The sequence below is a fragment of the Prinia subflava genome, chromosome 4, assembly GCF_021018805.1.
Source record: "Prinia subflava isolate CZ2003 ecotype Zambia chromosome 4, Cam_Psub_1.2, whole genome shotgun sequence".
In the NCBI taxonomy this organism is placed as follows: Eukaryota; Metazoa; Chordata; class Aves; order Passeriformes; family Cisticolidae; genus Prinia; species Prinia subflava.
This window is the reverse complement of record NC_086250.1, coordinates 13,713,501-13,729,189: the sequence shown is the minus strand read 5'-3', so window position 1 is coordinate 13,729,189 and position 15,689 is coordinate 13,713,501. Positions and strand designations below refer to the sequence as shown.

At 38.4% G+C, this 15,689-nt stretch overlaps 1 protein-coding gene across 1 annotated transcript in view; it reads left to right on the top strand.

The window, feature by feature from the left end:
- The window catches only part of BRAF (B-Raf proto-oncogene, serine/threonine kinase), an 83,069-nt gene that overhangs the window by 53,702 nt on the left and 13,678 nt on the right, over positions 1 to 15,689 (top strand). The window contains exons 9-18 of the mRNA XM_063395571.1: positions 876 to 912; positions 5,130 to 5,266; positions 5,971 to 6,088; positions 6,788 to 6,872; positions 8,350 to 8,526; positions 9,677 to 9,723; positions 10,299 to 10,417; positions 11,164 to 11,295; positions 13,912 to 14,046; positions 14,881 to 15,034. Of these exons, the coding sequence (XP_063251641.1) occupies positions 876 to 912; positions 5,130 to 5,266; positions 5,971 to 6,088; positions 6,788 to 6,872; positions 8,350 to 8,526; positions 9,677 to 9,723; positions 10,299 to 10,417; positions 11,164 to 11,295; positions 13,912 to 14,046; positions 14,881 to 15,034 (1,141 nt within the window). The remainder of the gene's footprint in view (positions 1 to 875; positions 913 to 5,129; positions 5,267 to 5,970; positions 6,089 to 6,787; positions 6,873 to 8,349; positions 8,527 to 9,676; positions 9,724 to 10,298; positions 10,418 to 11,163; positions 11,296 to 13,911; positions 14,047 to 14,880; positions 15,035 to 15,689) is intronic.

Below are 15,689 nucleotides of genomic sequence, written 5' to 3'. Positions count from 1 at the left end.
CAGTCTCGAAATCTGCCTGGACACTGAGGCACAAAATCTGTTTTGTATGTGAGCTGAGTGAAAGGTGAAATATTAATTTTAAGAGTGTGACTGTATAGACATTTGCATGTGGTAAATGGCAGTGGTGCAGCTGAGGCATAGCCAGTGCTTTTGGCAAAACACAGGTATGTAAGGGAACAAATATAATTATGGAACAAGAAGGGAATAAATACAATAGTGTAACAAAAAAAAAAAGCTTTATTATAAAAATGGACAAACAGAAGGAAACTGCTAGCATTTTCTACTTCTAATGGCTAGCATTTTCTACTTCTAACTGCTAGCATTTTCTACTTCTGTTTATAAGATCCTTAGTGCAATTTGCTTTCAGTCTGGACATGTTGAAAGAGGTAGTTCACGGAGGATTACAAGTGAAGAAAGCCTTCTACAGTTAGTCATTTCTGAGAAGAACAGTGTGCCTGGCTATGCAAATGAGGTTGTTGTTACAAGAAAAAAACGAAGCAGGATTCATTTGACTGATGTACCTCAGTACAGAAAATTGATGTCCCAGGTTCTGATATGACAATTCGAATCATTTGTGTTACTGTAACAGGAACATTTGACTCAATATTTCTTCTTATGTTTTGACCAACTTCATTTTTAAATCAATATTTTCTTGTCAGCATCTCTTTTGGGTGGTGTACATTTCATTTTACTCCTGAGAGATGCTGTTTTAAAGCAACTTAATTTTGAGAAGTGTGAAGTGTAGTAGTACTTTGGAGTCATTGCTATTAGTATGTCAGGGTAGGAAACTACTTTTATTTCATGGGCATTGTATGTCACTGTGAATTCTCAAACTTATCAGTCTAAATTAAACAAAGCTTTTTAATTTTTTATAGGACTTGATTAGAGACCAGAGTTTACGAGGAGAGGGAGGTAAGTAGTGTTTAGCCTAACTATTGTTACATTTAATTACACAAGTGCTTTGTCCCTTCCTGTTACCCTACTTCCTTCTACAAAACACAGCCACAATGCAAAATATGACTAGAACAAAAAAGTGAATTTACATTTGCTTCTCCATGAACTTAGTATTTGTTTCGCAAAGATTTGAGTCATTTGCTGGTCATTCTGGGAGTGGGGGAGACAGAAGGAGAACAAGTTTTTAAGTAGTGTCTAGTTTTTTTAGTTTTAAAATTACTTTCCATTTTCACATTTTTTACTCTCTCACACGCACACACACACACAAACACAAACACACACCTCTTCACTCACATGGCTGCACACAGATACACTACAACTTCCCAAAGATTTTTATGCCTGTTGCTGCCTTTTCACCCATGGAAACAACAGAGGTTTTCAGTGAAAACCATTGTGGTAGATGGGCCTTCCTTATAAACTGCTGCATCCTAAAGCAGCTTGAAATACTCCGGTTCTTCTCCCCCTCTGCCCCTGCTGAAGTTGCTGCTTTGCTGTACTGCATGCCTGTGCTACTCTTGGAAGCAGATTGTTAGGATCTTACACAAAAGCCAGGTCTTTTTATGTTTCCTTCAGTAACTCAGTGCCCTAATTCACAGTTAAGTCAGGACTAGTGACAGGAGGTTTATTTTTCTTCACGTGTTGTGCACGGGCCTCTTAAGTCACTTCTCCCACTGGTTGCCAAGGTCCTGAAGTGGGCTTCTTATGTGCTGTATTTATTCCTATGAATATAAGAATAAAGCAGAAATATTGGAAATAGAGAAATACTAAGTAGGGCAGGCATATGACAGTTTTTCCAACTCCAAATCAGTGACACAGTTGTCTCCTACTAATTGTAACTTGCTTCAGCCATGAGTATGGGTCTGAATTACCCTAGTGCACCCTTTCCTGATCTCAAAGGTTTTGTACTGTGGGCTTTCACTGGCTTTGTTTCTCCCATGCAAATTTGGTATTTGGTAGGATGTGTTGTGTTTAATGGAACTGTCTTTAATAATGCCAGCAATAGGCACTTTTAAAAAAGAAATTTCCTTTAACCCTGCAAGCTACTAATTGAAAGGTGCCAGTTCTAGCTATTTTTGTATGTGCTAATAGGTGTGGCTCTTCAGAGTTTTGCCCATTTTGTCCAACATTTAAATGTTGTGCGATCATGTTGGTTTTAACTTTTGATCATAAACTGTCTGCTTGGCATCTGAAAACAATTGGCTATTTCCAGTCCTGAAACTGTGCTCTTGGGAATTGACTTTTTTCCTTCAAAGTACAGAAGCAATCTATGATTAGGAGTCAAAGCATCCTAGTTATTTCCCATGACTTCTTTCATTTCTTCTGTGTGTCTGTCTTTCTGTCTCTGCCTGCCCGTCTCTTTCTCTCTAACAGCCCCTTTGAACCAGCTGATGCGCTGTCTTCGGAAATACCAATCCCGGACTCCCAGTCCCCTCCTTCATTCTGTCCCCAGTGAAATAGTGTTTGATTTTGAGCCTGGCCCAGTGTTCAGAGGTAGTTGGGCTCTTCTTTCTTGTTTTCACCCAAACAAAATAAGTAAAACCACAGATGCTGTTTGTGCTTCACCCTCACACCGTGTGTATGTAAGTGTGTGAGTTTATCAAAACACCTCTGTTTTTTGCTTGGCCTGGCTGGAATGCTTTGAATGTGCTTTTCACACATACTCACCTTCACCTTGACACGCTTGAAAATGATTATAACTGAAGTCTGACTTAAATCTTCAGAAGCAAGGAATTTTATAGTTGAGGTTTTTCTGTGGACCTTAACATAATTTTTCTAAACAAAGGTCATTGGATTGCATTGCAGTGATTTTAACAATAAAATGATGTCCTTAACTTAGAATTTCCTTGACTGTTCAATTTAAGTCAGTTCAGTGCTGTAACAGTCTTCTATATTTAATATTCTTTGTTTTGAGAAGTGATGTAGGAAATCAAATGTGAATTACAAACATTTCCATTGATATCTTGGTAGGTCTCAAGATTTTCAAGTAACATGTCATGTCAGCTTTCAACAAATACTTCATTTTGACAATGTGCTATTGACACCACATCGAGGCTCTAGATGGTTTTAGTAGTTCTTATTTAGTTAGTAAATTTGACTGAAGCAGAATGTCTGTCCTATACTGTGTGAGATGAGACACCTAGATTTTCATGTCATTGACCGTGGGGGTAATTCAGGCCTTAAGCTGTCAATGGATCTGTTGTATTGCACAAAATCCCAAAAAACCTCTGTGGGATTTCGTATGCTGGAGAAACCAACTACTGAGTAATAGCATGAAATGTTTATACCTGTGTCTCTACATAATACATGTAGAAATGGTTAGTTCAGTGCATGTAGTGTGGTATTCAAATGCTACCATCTTGGCTGTTTCAAAGACTTTTGTTTCAGAATATATCAAAAGCAGTTCACCTTTTGAACTTATAAAGATCTTCCAGAACTCTTTGTAAGAAGACAGGTGTTCCCAACAAGCAAACTGGCTGCAGAATGGGATATCTTATGCTTCAGAGTCCAAGCTATTGACTTAAATCCAGCATTATCTGAAGTATTCTACTCTAATAACTTGGAGAACAGGCCATCTGGTATTGTTATGAACAGATTAACTACACTGTTCTGCCATGTGCTGTAAGCGTTTTTGGTGAAGGGTGAATATTGTGCTAGTGTTCCCATATTGCAGTATTAAAAATTAAATAGGAGATTTTAGTTACCTCAAAGAAAATGCATCCCAGATCTTTGCTATTGCAGAAAAAAACTGTAACGCAGTAAACTTTCAGAAAATTGCTCATGTTCTGGGAACATCATACCTTTAATTCCATGTATGTTTGATTTCAAATGAATCAGAAAATAAATAAATGACAGTATAGTGGCTGTAACATGAACACAAGTCAATCCTTCAGGTCACTGGCTTCCAGCTGCTTATAAACGTAGTTAGGATGCCCAATATGCATCATTCTTGTTTTTTTAGTACAGAGTTTACAGGTGTCCCATTTTGGATCTGTTGGTATGTTATTTTGTGCATCCACTTCCAAGTGTACAGCTTTTAGCTTACTGAGTCTAGTGATGGATACATATAGTCTGATAAACTAGCATGCACTGAGTGACTGAATTTAGGCAACAGTTTTAAATGCCACAAAGTCAGATTTTGAGCTCTAGTTGCCATTAGGAGACACTTTTTGCTTAAGAGGGGAACTTCTAAGGGGGATATGAGGAGGAGTATTGTCTTCCACCACTTCCCAGAGCACTGATGTGAGAGAAGGCAGTGGAGTGTTAGAGGTCTTGTTCAATGACATACATTGTTTAGCAAAGCAGCATGAATTTAATTAACAGTTGACCCTATTTTATGTCCTTTGCATTGGAAGGGTCAGCATAACCTTGTTAGGAATAATTGTGATGTATTTTAAAAAGCAGTGTCTAGGTGAAGTGCTCTATTTGAAAAGGGCCACTGGGGCTCTGAAACAGCTCTCTTAGTAACATTTTCCTGCATAGATTTGTTTAGATAACCTACAGGCTACAGACATACTGTTCTTTTTGTGTTTCCTAGAATATGCTTCAAATAGCTAACTAAAGTACTTTTCTTTTTTAATCCTTTCTAAGGTCTTAGAAAGACTATTAGTCTTTCTATACAACTTAGTCTATTTATTTTTAAATAATAGTTCTCTGCTAACAGATAGCTTTAAAACAGCCAAGTGATTTTGAGGTGGCACTTGGAGACTCAACCAGAAAACATTTCAATTATTTGCATTTAGTCTATTTTGATTCCAAAGTACAGAAGTTCAGCTTTCTGTTGGGTTCCTAAAAGCTTAGCTACAAAAATATCAGAGGTAGATGTTGCTAACTAAAATGCTACTGTTCTTCTTAGAGAAACTGATGGAATTTAAAAAATACATTTTTAAGTATTTTTTTCTTACTTAAAAAGATGTTGTCCTTTTGTTAATTCATGAACAAGAGACTGGGGACTATCTATACAGGGATGTTTACTATAGACTTGTCTCTTCCTGAAATCTGAGACTTGAGCACTAATTTAATATCAGGACAATATTCCTGTATATGTTTGTTCTCTCTTAACATTCACATTGATGTTTAGAGATATTGAATCTTAAACACAATTCTTGCACCTAATATCAACACATTCTTGTAAGCTGGGTTCTTACAGATAAAACTCTGCTCTTTCTGAAATTCAGGCTCAGCTGCAGGCTTGTCTGCAACACCTCCCGCATCTTTGCCCGGGTCTCTAACCAATGTGAAAGCGTTACAGAAATCACCAGGACCCCAACGGGAAAGGAAATCATCCTCATCCTCAGAAGACAGAAATAGAATGGTAAGGGAAAGATCAGCTGTTTTCTTTTGTAGAAATATTACACAACCATAGTCCTCTCACTTTTCTTTCATCCAAGTTCCCTAAATTATTTTGAAGATGATTATGGCAATGATCAAGGACTTGAAGCCAATAAATAATAGAGTGGGATAACCACTTGAAAATCACTTTAAACCAGTAATTAATTGTGGGACTGATATATAAATAATTTAAAAAATTGACTAAATTCACATTTACTGGTGTACCTTATATTGTAATGCCACTTTCCCTTCATACAGCACCTTAACTTTTCCCACCGTGATTCTTAAACTTTAAAAGTAACAAATGTATGTAACAAATTTTTATGTAATGATACATGAAAATATAAGAACATCCTTTTTTTAATTCACAGTTTAGTAATATGATTAAGAATTTAAAATCAAATGCTACTTTCTTTTTTGTAAGCATTTCTCCACGTTTTCTGGTTTTAACACTGCCAGAAAGCTGTTGCAAATGTTTCTTGCCAGATAATAATTTGGCATATCTGTGTCCTGAGGTTTTGTTAGAGCTAACTTTAAAAGTCAAAAGACAACATCTGAAAAAGAGCATCTTTTTTAGGGTATTAATGATGGGAAATGCTGGTGAGAAATTTTTAACAAAGGAGCTGTTTTCAGAGACATTAATGCACTTGTTTCCTTCCTTTTTATTATTTCTACACATATATAAAGAAAACTCTTGGTCGACGAGATTCAAGCGACGATTGGGAGATACCAGATGGACAGATCACAGTTGGACAGAGGATAGGATCTGGATCCTTTGGAACAGTCTACAAAGGAAAGTGGCATGGTATGTGGCCTTCATGGCAAGCAGGAGGTCCCAGTGCCTGCCAGGGCACGCCCAGCTGGCAGCAGCTTCCCAGAAACACACCTGGCATTCCGCTGGGCACCAGGCTGAGGGGACAGCAGCGTGCCACAGAGAGGGAGGGTGGGCTCCTGGGCTGCAGTAGGCATTGCCAGGAGGTTCAGGGAGGCAGTCCTTCTCCTCAGCACTGGGGAGGCCACACCTGGAGTGCTGGGCCCTGTTCTGGGCTCCTCAGAACAAGAGAGGTGTGGACATAATGGGGAGAGTGCAGTGAATGACAGTAAATACGACTTCTAAAGTAATAAGTAGTGTGCTAAATAACTAGTGTAAGAACTCACTATTGCTTAGAAACTCGTCTTCCATGTTCTTCTGAACTGAGAAATTATTAGGGTAAAGGTGAAACATTAGAAAGGCAGAAATATCCATCTTGATGAATGAGGATTTCAAATGTGTATTTTCAGTAGCTTTCGCCTGGCTATGATTTCTCAGAGTAAAGTAAGAATAGTATTTCTACAATTTACTGAATATTGACTTTTTTAAAATTGTAAAGTAAAGTAAAAAGTGATTTGTTTCATGTAAGCTAAAAAAACCCAGTATATTCCAAAATTTCTGATGCTCTGTATAGCATTTTCTCAAGAGAGGAATATGTATCAATGGCACTTACTAAAAATTGCTGTTTTACAGGTGATGTGGCAGTGAAAATGTTGAATGTTACAGCACCCACACCTCAACAGTTACAGGCTTTCAAAAATGAAGTAGGAGTGCTCAGGTAAGAATATTTTTAGTGGTGTGAAATAACATGTATAGATTTGTGCTTCATTAATCACTGAATTTTAGATATCCATTTTTGGTCTCACTCCTACAGGATGATACTTCAGGCAGAAAAAATAACCATTTAAAAATATTTCTTTGTACCCACTGTATGTGTTTGTCTGCACACCTATGTTGTCAATACCTATATGTCCAAACACTCAGAACTAGTTTTTGCTGATGTACTACCCCCAGAGCACCATCAAGCCTAAGTGTGAGCTGTAGGCCTTTCTCTCCTCTCATTGACATTTTGAAATTGGAGGAGAGCATGACTAATGGTTGGGTTTTCAGCTACAGTCCTGCCCACCCATATTATCTGTTGTTTATTAGTTTCTGTTCAGTAACATTGATTTCTCTGAGGTTTTTGGTTGGTATTGGGTTTTTTTTGTTTTGTTTTGTTGTTTTTTGGGTTTTTTTAATGTAATTCTCATGAAGTCACTTCTTGGTTTCCTTTTCTCATATCTACTGCTTCTACTATCTCAGAGGAGATATTTGGTTTGGGTTCCGCTCTTAAAAGAAGATCCATCAGCATGATATGATAGAATATATATTGTGAAGAAACATTACATCAAAGTACAGTCTTGAGAAGTCAAACATAATTCTGTTTTAAGAAACAAAATAGCAAGAAGTTTTTTGTCCCTGGAAATCTGATGTGTTCAGCTGAGCACCTGTGCTACAGAAACATCCCAAATGAGCTATATGGTGAAAGGAAATGGTCAGCCTTTTACCCTAGGAAAATGTTAGTTCCAAAACCTGTAAGCTCATATTTCTGGAAGTAGAGGCTTTGTGGGCTGTGCTACTTTGGGTATCACTTGATCTTCTTGACAGAATTCTGCCAAAACTTAATGAAACCAAACATCTTAGTCCAGCTTTCTGCTGCTAGTCCCATAGATGGAGCCCAGGCTGTTTGTTTGGTTTTTTTCAGAACATACGTAGTCACTTGTTCTATCCTTTGACCCACACAAGGCAGATTTACCTGTAGTTGTCCCTTCTTCATTATGGTTCATCATTACTTACCTTTGTGGTAGGATTTGCAATAAACTGCTTATTTTTGGTTTCCTCAGCAGTTACTCTCAGCTTCACTTGAGAAATTCTTGAACCTGAAAAAGGCACAGTCACATAGCATCTAAATGTCCTAGTCCACATTGCTGCAAGGACAAAGGCTCACATGCTGGATCCATGTTAATTTTTTAATAGAAATAAAAATAAAAGAGTTCTGACATGTTACCCCAGAGCAGTTATTCCATGTCAGTATGATAAGAGGGGCTAGCTTCAGGAATAATTCATTAAATTAATCTAGCAAGAGGTTATCATGGTATTGTAGTAAAAGAAGCACCTTCTGTTTGGGAATATATTTGTAGACTGTGATAGATCTGCCTGGATTTCCCTGATTTCCTGATCTGATTTCCTCCTGGCTCTTATTTTTTTGTAAACAGGAAAACACGACATGTGAATATCCTGCTTTTCATGGGTTATTCAACAAAACCCCAGTTGGCTATTGTTACACAATGGTGTGAAGGGTCCAGTTTGTATCACCATCTACACATCATTGAGACCAAATTTGAAATGATCAAGCTAATTGATATTGCACGACAGACTGCTCAAGGCATGGAGTAAGTATTGAATTACTTGTGTGCAAACGAGCACTGGGGCAATGTTTACTTATCCCCTTCACACTCTGGCTGACACTGGCAAATAAGGCCAGCTCTCTGCTCGCTTGGCTGAGGCCAGGGTCCTATTTCAATCATCAAAGCATTTGGTGAAAGTATCAGAGCTCTCCCAGTAACACATTTCAACATCTGAAGAGAGCATACCTATTTTGTTCTAAGGATTGTAAATAATCCTTACTCCCACAGAGGGCCATTGAGTTAGAATTTACCAAACCAGCCAAATATTGTGTGTTAAAATCATAACACTGTAAGACCAGAGAGATCACACTTGAGCTGAGAAACCACTATGATTATTGCAGCTCATTGGGCCATTTTTCTACTCAGTATTCCATTACATTTTCAGTCAAGAGGCGTGGAGGTGTTTGCAGCAACCAGCCTTAGCCTTCTGTTAGCCTGTGCATCTCCCCAGGCTCCATCTGTAGGTAGGGGAGATGCAGAAGCTGTTTTGTGAACACGATTCAAAGCAGAGACACAAATTGGAGCTTTTCCAGCAGGTTTGTGCCAATCTCATTGGCTAAACAAAGAGCCATGGGAGACTAATTCAGGCTGTATCTGCTGTGGGGCAAGTACTTTGCTCTGTGTTCCCTGCCATCTGTTTATCCAGGCTGCAATCAGGGGATCTTTTTTCCACTCCTCTACTCAAAAGCAGTCAGTGTGCCTGAGTACACCCTGAGCCTGGGAAGCACATTTAGCTCCTGCAGTTTAGAAACACCTTATCTAAAGCTCTGACTAGCTCACAAAGTCTTGAACAGTCCCCATTAAGGCTGGGAGGCGGAACTTTCAGCATGGAATTGCATGAAAAGAATTATTGAAGTTCTTTTTACAGTGAATATTGAGTTAGAATTGAAAAGCAGAAGCTGGAGTATAATTGTTATTCGTCAGTAGCATCAGATTTGAGCTGAAAATCTAAGCTTTATTTTATTTTTTCCTGTGAATATTGCAGAAACTATCATGGATAACTGAAGTTTTACTGCCTGCAGAAATGTGCAGTTTGAATGTCGACAGAATTTATGTTTCAGTAGTACAGTGAATTTTCAGTTGTTGATTGGTGAAGTATTATCTAACCCACCTAATCTGTGATATTTCTTTTCAGTTATTTGCATGCCAAGTCAATCATCCACAGAGACCTCAAGAGTAATAGTATCCTTTCCCAGAGATGTAATTTTGGAAAGTGAAAGTACTCCTGTTTTTGGGGGGTTTTATTTTTTTTGTTTTGTTTTGTTTTTCTGCCAGAAATTAACTTACTGATATGAAAAGCTATTTATGTGTGAATATTTGCCAAATAAAAATCTCAGTGAGAAGGGGTAGTATCACTAATAACAAAATAGGAGATGCTTACTCTATCTTTTGATTTGATTGTAATAACATAGGGAGTTCTAGTTGATATCACAAAGGATTTTTTTGCATCCTTTGGTTTCTTCACATAATGAAAGATTATGTGAGTTGGCTCATGGAGTATTTTTAGCTTTTCTCATACTTGGCACTTCATGAAAGCCACCTGGCCATGGTCTGTTCAGCACTGGCCCGGTCATTACTTACATAACCCTTACAAACCATAATTCACCGTGCTGGCTGCTTAAAACCTGAGTGATGTGAAAACTTTCAGTGCTGATGAATGGTTAAAACTGTCATGTTCATGTTGCAAATGTGTAGCTGTTTTTGTTCTTTTAGGGCCAGCACTGCTTGTCTGTTTTCCCTTAACATTCACCCCTTAGATATTTTTCTTCATGAAGACCTCACAGTAAAAATAGGTGATTTTGGTCTAGCTACAGTGAAATCACGATGGAGTGGGTCCCAGCAGTTTGAACAGTTGTCTGGTTCCATTCTATGGATGGTAAGCAAGGGGCAAGTGGTGAGCTTGTTTCAACAAATTTATTTACCTTTGGCCAAACTTCCTGCTCCTATCCCTCTGGCACACTGACATATAAAAGCTGGCTTAAGCTGGAAAATACAAGCAGTGATAACAAAGTAGTAAATGAATGGTTTTCAATTCTTCTTTAAGCATGTGTTTTCCAGTAGTCAGCAGAAAAACTTTAGTGTCTCCATCTTTTATTCTGAGGTTTATACTGAAATGAAAATGGTGGCAAAGGAAAATGGGTATCATTAATCTAGGGTTGAGGAGAGGATGAAAAAAGCCTTGCAAAATGTCCTGCAAAAGAGTAGAGGAACTAACTCAGCAAAAAGTAAGGTGCTCTTAAGTTTGAAGGATTCAAGAAGAGTTGCTTCATACTGCAGTCTCACATGCAGCTCCACTTCCTCCTTTTCTCCCTGGAAAAACTTAAAGCTCTGTAGCTGGCATTATTTTCAGTGTTGTTAGAATTCTGGTTTCCAAATGGCTTTTCAGCCTGGGCAAGGTCATTTTGCTCTGTCATAGAGGAATAAAAGGGATCACCAAGCTGAAATGAAGCAATAAATTTTGAGATTCATGTCAGCATCCACCCTGTATTAGCACCCAGTCACACCTGAAGGCAAGAGTGGGCCTTGCACCTGTACCTTGGGCAAGTCCATGTTTTGTTCCTGGTAGGTGAGGTGCAGCACCATGAGAGAAATAAAAACTAATTCTTGCCTTTTCTGATACAGGCACCAGAAGTTATTAGGATGCAAGATAAAAACCCGTATAGTTTTCAGTCGGATGTGTATGCGTTTGGGATTGTTCTCTATGAGTTGATGACTGGACAGTTGCCATACTCCAACATCAACAACAGGGACCAGGTAAGGGGAGGCACCAACTTCAGTCAACTCTCTGAAACAGAGATGGATTCAGTCTTGAGTTGTCATGTTCTGTGTGTTTGATGTTTCTGATTCTGATGCTGTGAGATGACATTTCTGAATTTTCTAGATCTGCCGTAGCCACATAGCAACAATTTACTTAGCTCTCTTGAGGTATTTTTTGTGTTATTTTATTTTAAATATAGATTTTCAGCTTCTATACTGGTTGCCAGGATACTTATTAGGGAGAGAGCAGATTACTTAATAGTGATCTAGTTTAGAACAGTTCTGCAAAGGCAAAATGATCCCCCATATGTGAGTTCAATTATTATTCTTGTTCCCCCCGCCCCTCCACTTGCAGTGAATAATAAATAGTTCAACTACAGGAGTGACAAAACAGAAGAGCAGTCATCTCACAGAATGTTTTATATTCACTTTAACTTTGAGAGAGCATGCACCATCTAACTGAATTGCAGAATATCAGCATTTCTCAAGTCCTGCTTGTTGGACTGTGTAACTTCCCAGGGTCTGGGGATCCTGTAAGAAGATTACTTAATTGTGAACAAATATTCCTGAAGTCTTCATGATCCCACAGACTGTAATATATCTCCATGGGATAGGCACCTTTGGGAAGGCATGCCTGATTCATTATTTCTGTCTAACCTGAAAATAGTATCTGTGCATCAAGATCTTTGGTGTAAACTATTCTGTGTCTGAGCAGTGATGTATTTGTTGCATCTGCATCCTCATCCCTTGTGTTTTCGCTGTCAGTACTTGAGAACTGAAACCATAGCAACGTTCTTCTGTGAATGCCATTTCATGAGGCTGCTTCCATATCTGCCAGAACACTTCATCCCAATTCATCAAATTTGGAGTGACTCCTTTTTCGTTTTCTTTTCTTTTTTGAAGTTTTGGTTTTGCCTTCTTGAAGAAGGGAAGTGTCTGGATTCCTGGCCAGCCTTCTAAAAACAGTATTTGACCTTGTTTAGCTTTTGCCTTTTGAGGTCTGAAAGATGATCCCTGTGATGTGGGTGCTTACAATGAAGTGCTGCAACCAATTTTAAAAGCAAGTGAAGCCAACATATGTGATCTAATGTCTTGAGTTTTGTCACTCCTTGTCTGTTATGTGAAAAGTTGTAAATATCCTTCACTCTCTGGTGCATCTACGTCAGCTACTATGACACAACCAAGATTCTTAGTGAGCAAAGTGTCATTCTTGTCATACCTCAGAGTGTTTCTCTCACTTTAACAGATTTTTCTAGACTGTTCTTGTAGTGATACTTGCTTTTCTCTAGTCTAAAATAAAAGATTAGCACCTTTATTATTTTTAATTGAACTGTTGGAAACATAGAAAGTAATGAATTTTGAATAATTTCAACTTGTGCCATAAATTAGAAAATACCAACTGCTAGATAATGGTCTGATTGCAGCAGAGGTAAGGGATGCAGTACACAAGTCTCTACTAGGAAATCCTGCTCTGGCACATGGGGATTTCTAAAGAAACCATATGGCAGTTTTCTGTTCTTCCTTGATGCCAACACAGATGTGACTGAAGCAGAAAGTTAAAAAAGGACCAGGATTGTGTTAGTATAAATAACATGTATAGCATGCTTGAGATGTGAGAGTTTTCTGTTGGGTTTTTTTCCCCGGTGTCAAGCTAGGAAATAGTTACACTTCATTAGAGAGAAGGTGTGATACACCTCTGGATGTCTGAGTACTCAGCAAAGGCAGTGATTGCTGCTGCAGCATGAATGGGTCTTTGATTAGCTGGTTTGGAAGGGCTTTTTAGTGTCAGTGCTACTGCAGTACTCAAACCACGTTGCAATTGACCTTGACTTGAAATGATGATGTTTGGTGGTTTTTTATATATACAAGAGATGATATAACCATATTTATGTTTTGTTTTCCTGCTTCCTATCAGTTTACTTTGATTTATGCTTAAGTTTTATCCTTAGAGGAAAAGAAGCCTTCTATGTTGAAAGAATTACTGTAAAAATACTAAGACTGTCTGTCTCCTCTTCTACAGAAAAGAGGCAGTTTCTCTTTCTTTTGAGGGCTTTTTTCTTTTTTTTTCTTTTTTTTTTTTTTTTTTGTGAGAGTGGTGGAGGTGGTCAGATGTCAAGAATAAGCTTTGGTGTTGGGGAAGTATATAATGGAATAAATTCTCAGAAGGTAAAGGGCTTTAATATTCAAAGTCCATGTGTTTCTTAAACTACCTTTCAATGTGAAGTTGTTGTTGATTTGTAATATAAAACAGAATATTTATTTTTAGACATTCTGTTTCTGCCACAGGGTTGCTTGTTCTTGTTTTTGTCAGTTTTTGACACGGAAAAACCATTTCTTAGATGGTTATTGCTATAAATGGTAACCATTTACTGGTGTTCAGGTTTCACAGAAATCTCTCTGAGGAGGAGGAAAGATCTCATTTTTTCTCTGTACTGAAGAGGTTAGCAAGCATTACTTTGAGAAATTTGTCAATTCCAATACCAGATGTTTCTTGGGAGCAGAGAGCTTGCTGCTGCAACCAAAATAGTCTAGCAAAATATTCACCTTTTGTTACTGTTGATTTTATCAACTCAGCTTCTTTCTGTTTCATCTTTTTTTCCCCCTTAAATAAAGATAATTTTCATGGTGGGACGAGGATACCTATCTCCAGACCTCAGCAAAGTACGGAGCAACTGTCCAAAAGCTATGAAGAGACTAATGGCAGAATGCTTAAAAAAGAAAAGAGATGAGAGACCCCTTTTTCCACAGGTGGGCAGTGCTCCTCTTTAGCTCTCAACAGACTTGACAATTCAAAGTTGTGAACTCACTGGCCAGTTCCAAATTTTTTTGATTAGTGCTATGGCAGGAGTTTGTAAGAGACCTGGTTCAGTACCTGATTAGTTCGGTTTAATTAGAAATGCTCATTTAGTTTCAGAACTCAGGTATTAAAATGACCTGTGTATTTGGAAAAGTATTTACATGTTGGAGAAAGTTTCAGCTGGGAGATAATGAAAGTAACAGTCACAGTTAGACACACAAATTAGTGCTTGGTCTGTGTGCTCAGAAATGTTCACACTGCCCTCCTTGCTCTCCCTCAGCTTTGTGAAGGGAAACTATCAGATAGTTTTGTCACAGAACTGGATTTGTGTCATGCCTGTTCAGGAAGGTTTGGGTTCAAAAAGCTTGAGGGGGAGGAGAGAAAAAATCAGTTTTTCTGGTTTGAATGTAACCAAATTGTTTTCAAAAGGTAAGGAGCTCCCCCTGCTGACTTTTTGGTAAATGTTAAGCAAAATGCTGGCAGAGCTAGGTTTGCAGCCATGCAGGTATGGGTACTATGGCATAGACGAGAAGCCCAATAAAAAGCAAGTGTTTTCACTGTGCTTAGAGGGAATCAATGTGCCTTTAAAAAGGGGGAAATTCCCCAACTGTCCTTTTCAACTTCCTTAGGATGTAAACATCATGAGTGCAGTCCAATAAGCTATATTTTAAAAATCCTTTTCTTAAATATATGTTTAAATATTTTTCTGTAATTAATTGATGTAGTGCCTTTGGTTTTAAGAGAGCTTTGGAAACAGATTTGATCCCTTATTTTCTGTGTTTTAGATTCTTGCCTCCATTGAGCTTCTGGCCCGGTCATTGCCAAAAATTCACCGCAGTGCATCTGAGCCCTCGTTGAACCGGGCTGGCTTCCAGACAGAGGATTTTAGTCTCTATGCTTGTGCTTCTCCAAAAACACCCATCCAAGCAGGGGGATACGGTGGGTTTCCAGTGCACTGAAACAGAATGTGAAGGCATGTGCCTGTGTGTCTGTGTGCTGGTGTGTCCTGTGAGTGCAAGGTGTTTGTTCTCAGTTCCTACCAGCTCCAGTTGTAAGGTTTACTGAGGGAACAAGGACTCACTTATCATACTGGGCATTGACTGCTCCCAGCACAGAGTCTGTGTTGGTAACTACTGCCCTGGGAACAGCTGGCACAAGAAGGACTGTAATGTCACCTAAGAGACATGGGAAAAGTCACTTCAAAACAAGCAAAAATCTTAAGGTCACCGGGTGTCATTTTTGCCTAGTTTATTGATTGGAATTAGTTACTCAGGAGTGTATTTGATTTGAATCTACTCAAGCTGTGGTGGTCTGTTGTTTTGGGGGCTTTGGGTTTTTTTACTTCATTTGAGGTCATTGTATTTGAGCAATAAGCTTTAGATTCTTCATTTAGTAATGCTATTCATGTGGGAAACACTTGGAAAGGTAAACTTAGCTTCAAGGCTGAACACAGTCAAAACTTTGTGGTCAGCAGTAGTGAGCAGATACAACACAGAATCCAAAGAAAGCCCTGAATAACATGTGACTCTTGTCTTGAAAGTGCAAGTTTAAATTAGTACTGTTTAGGGAACATCTCTTCCTACAGAGGAGTGGT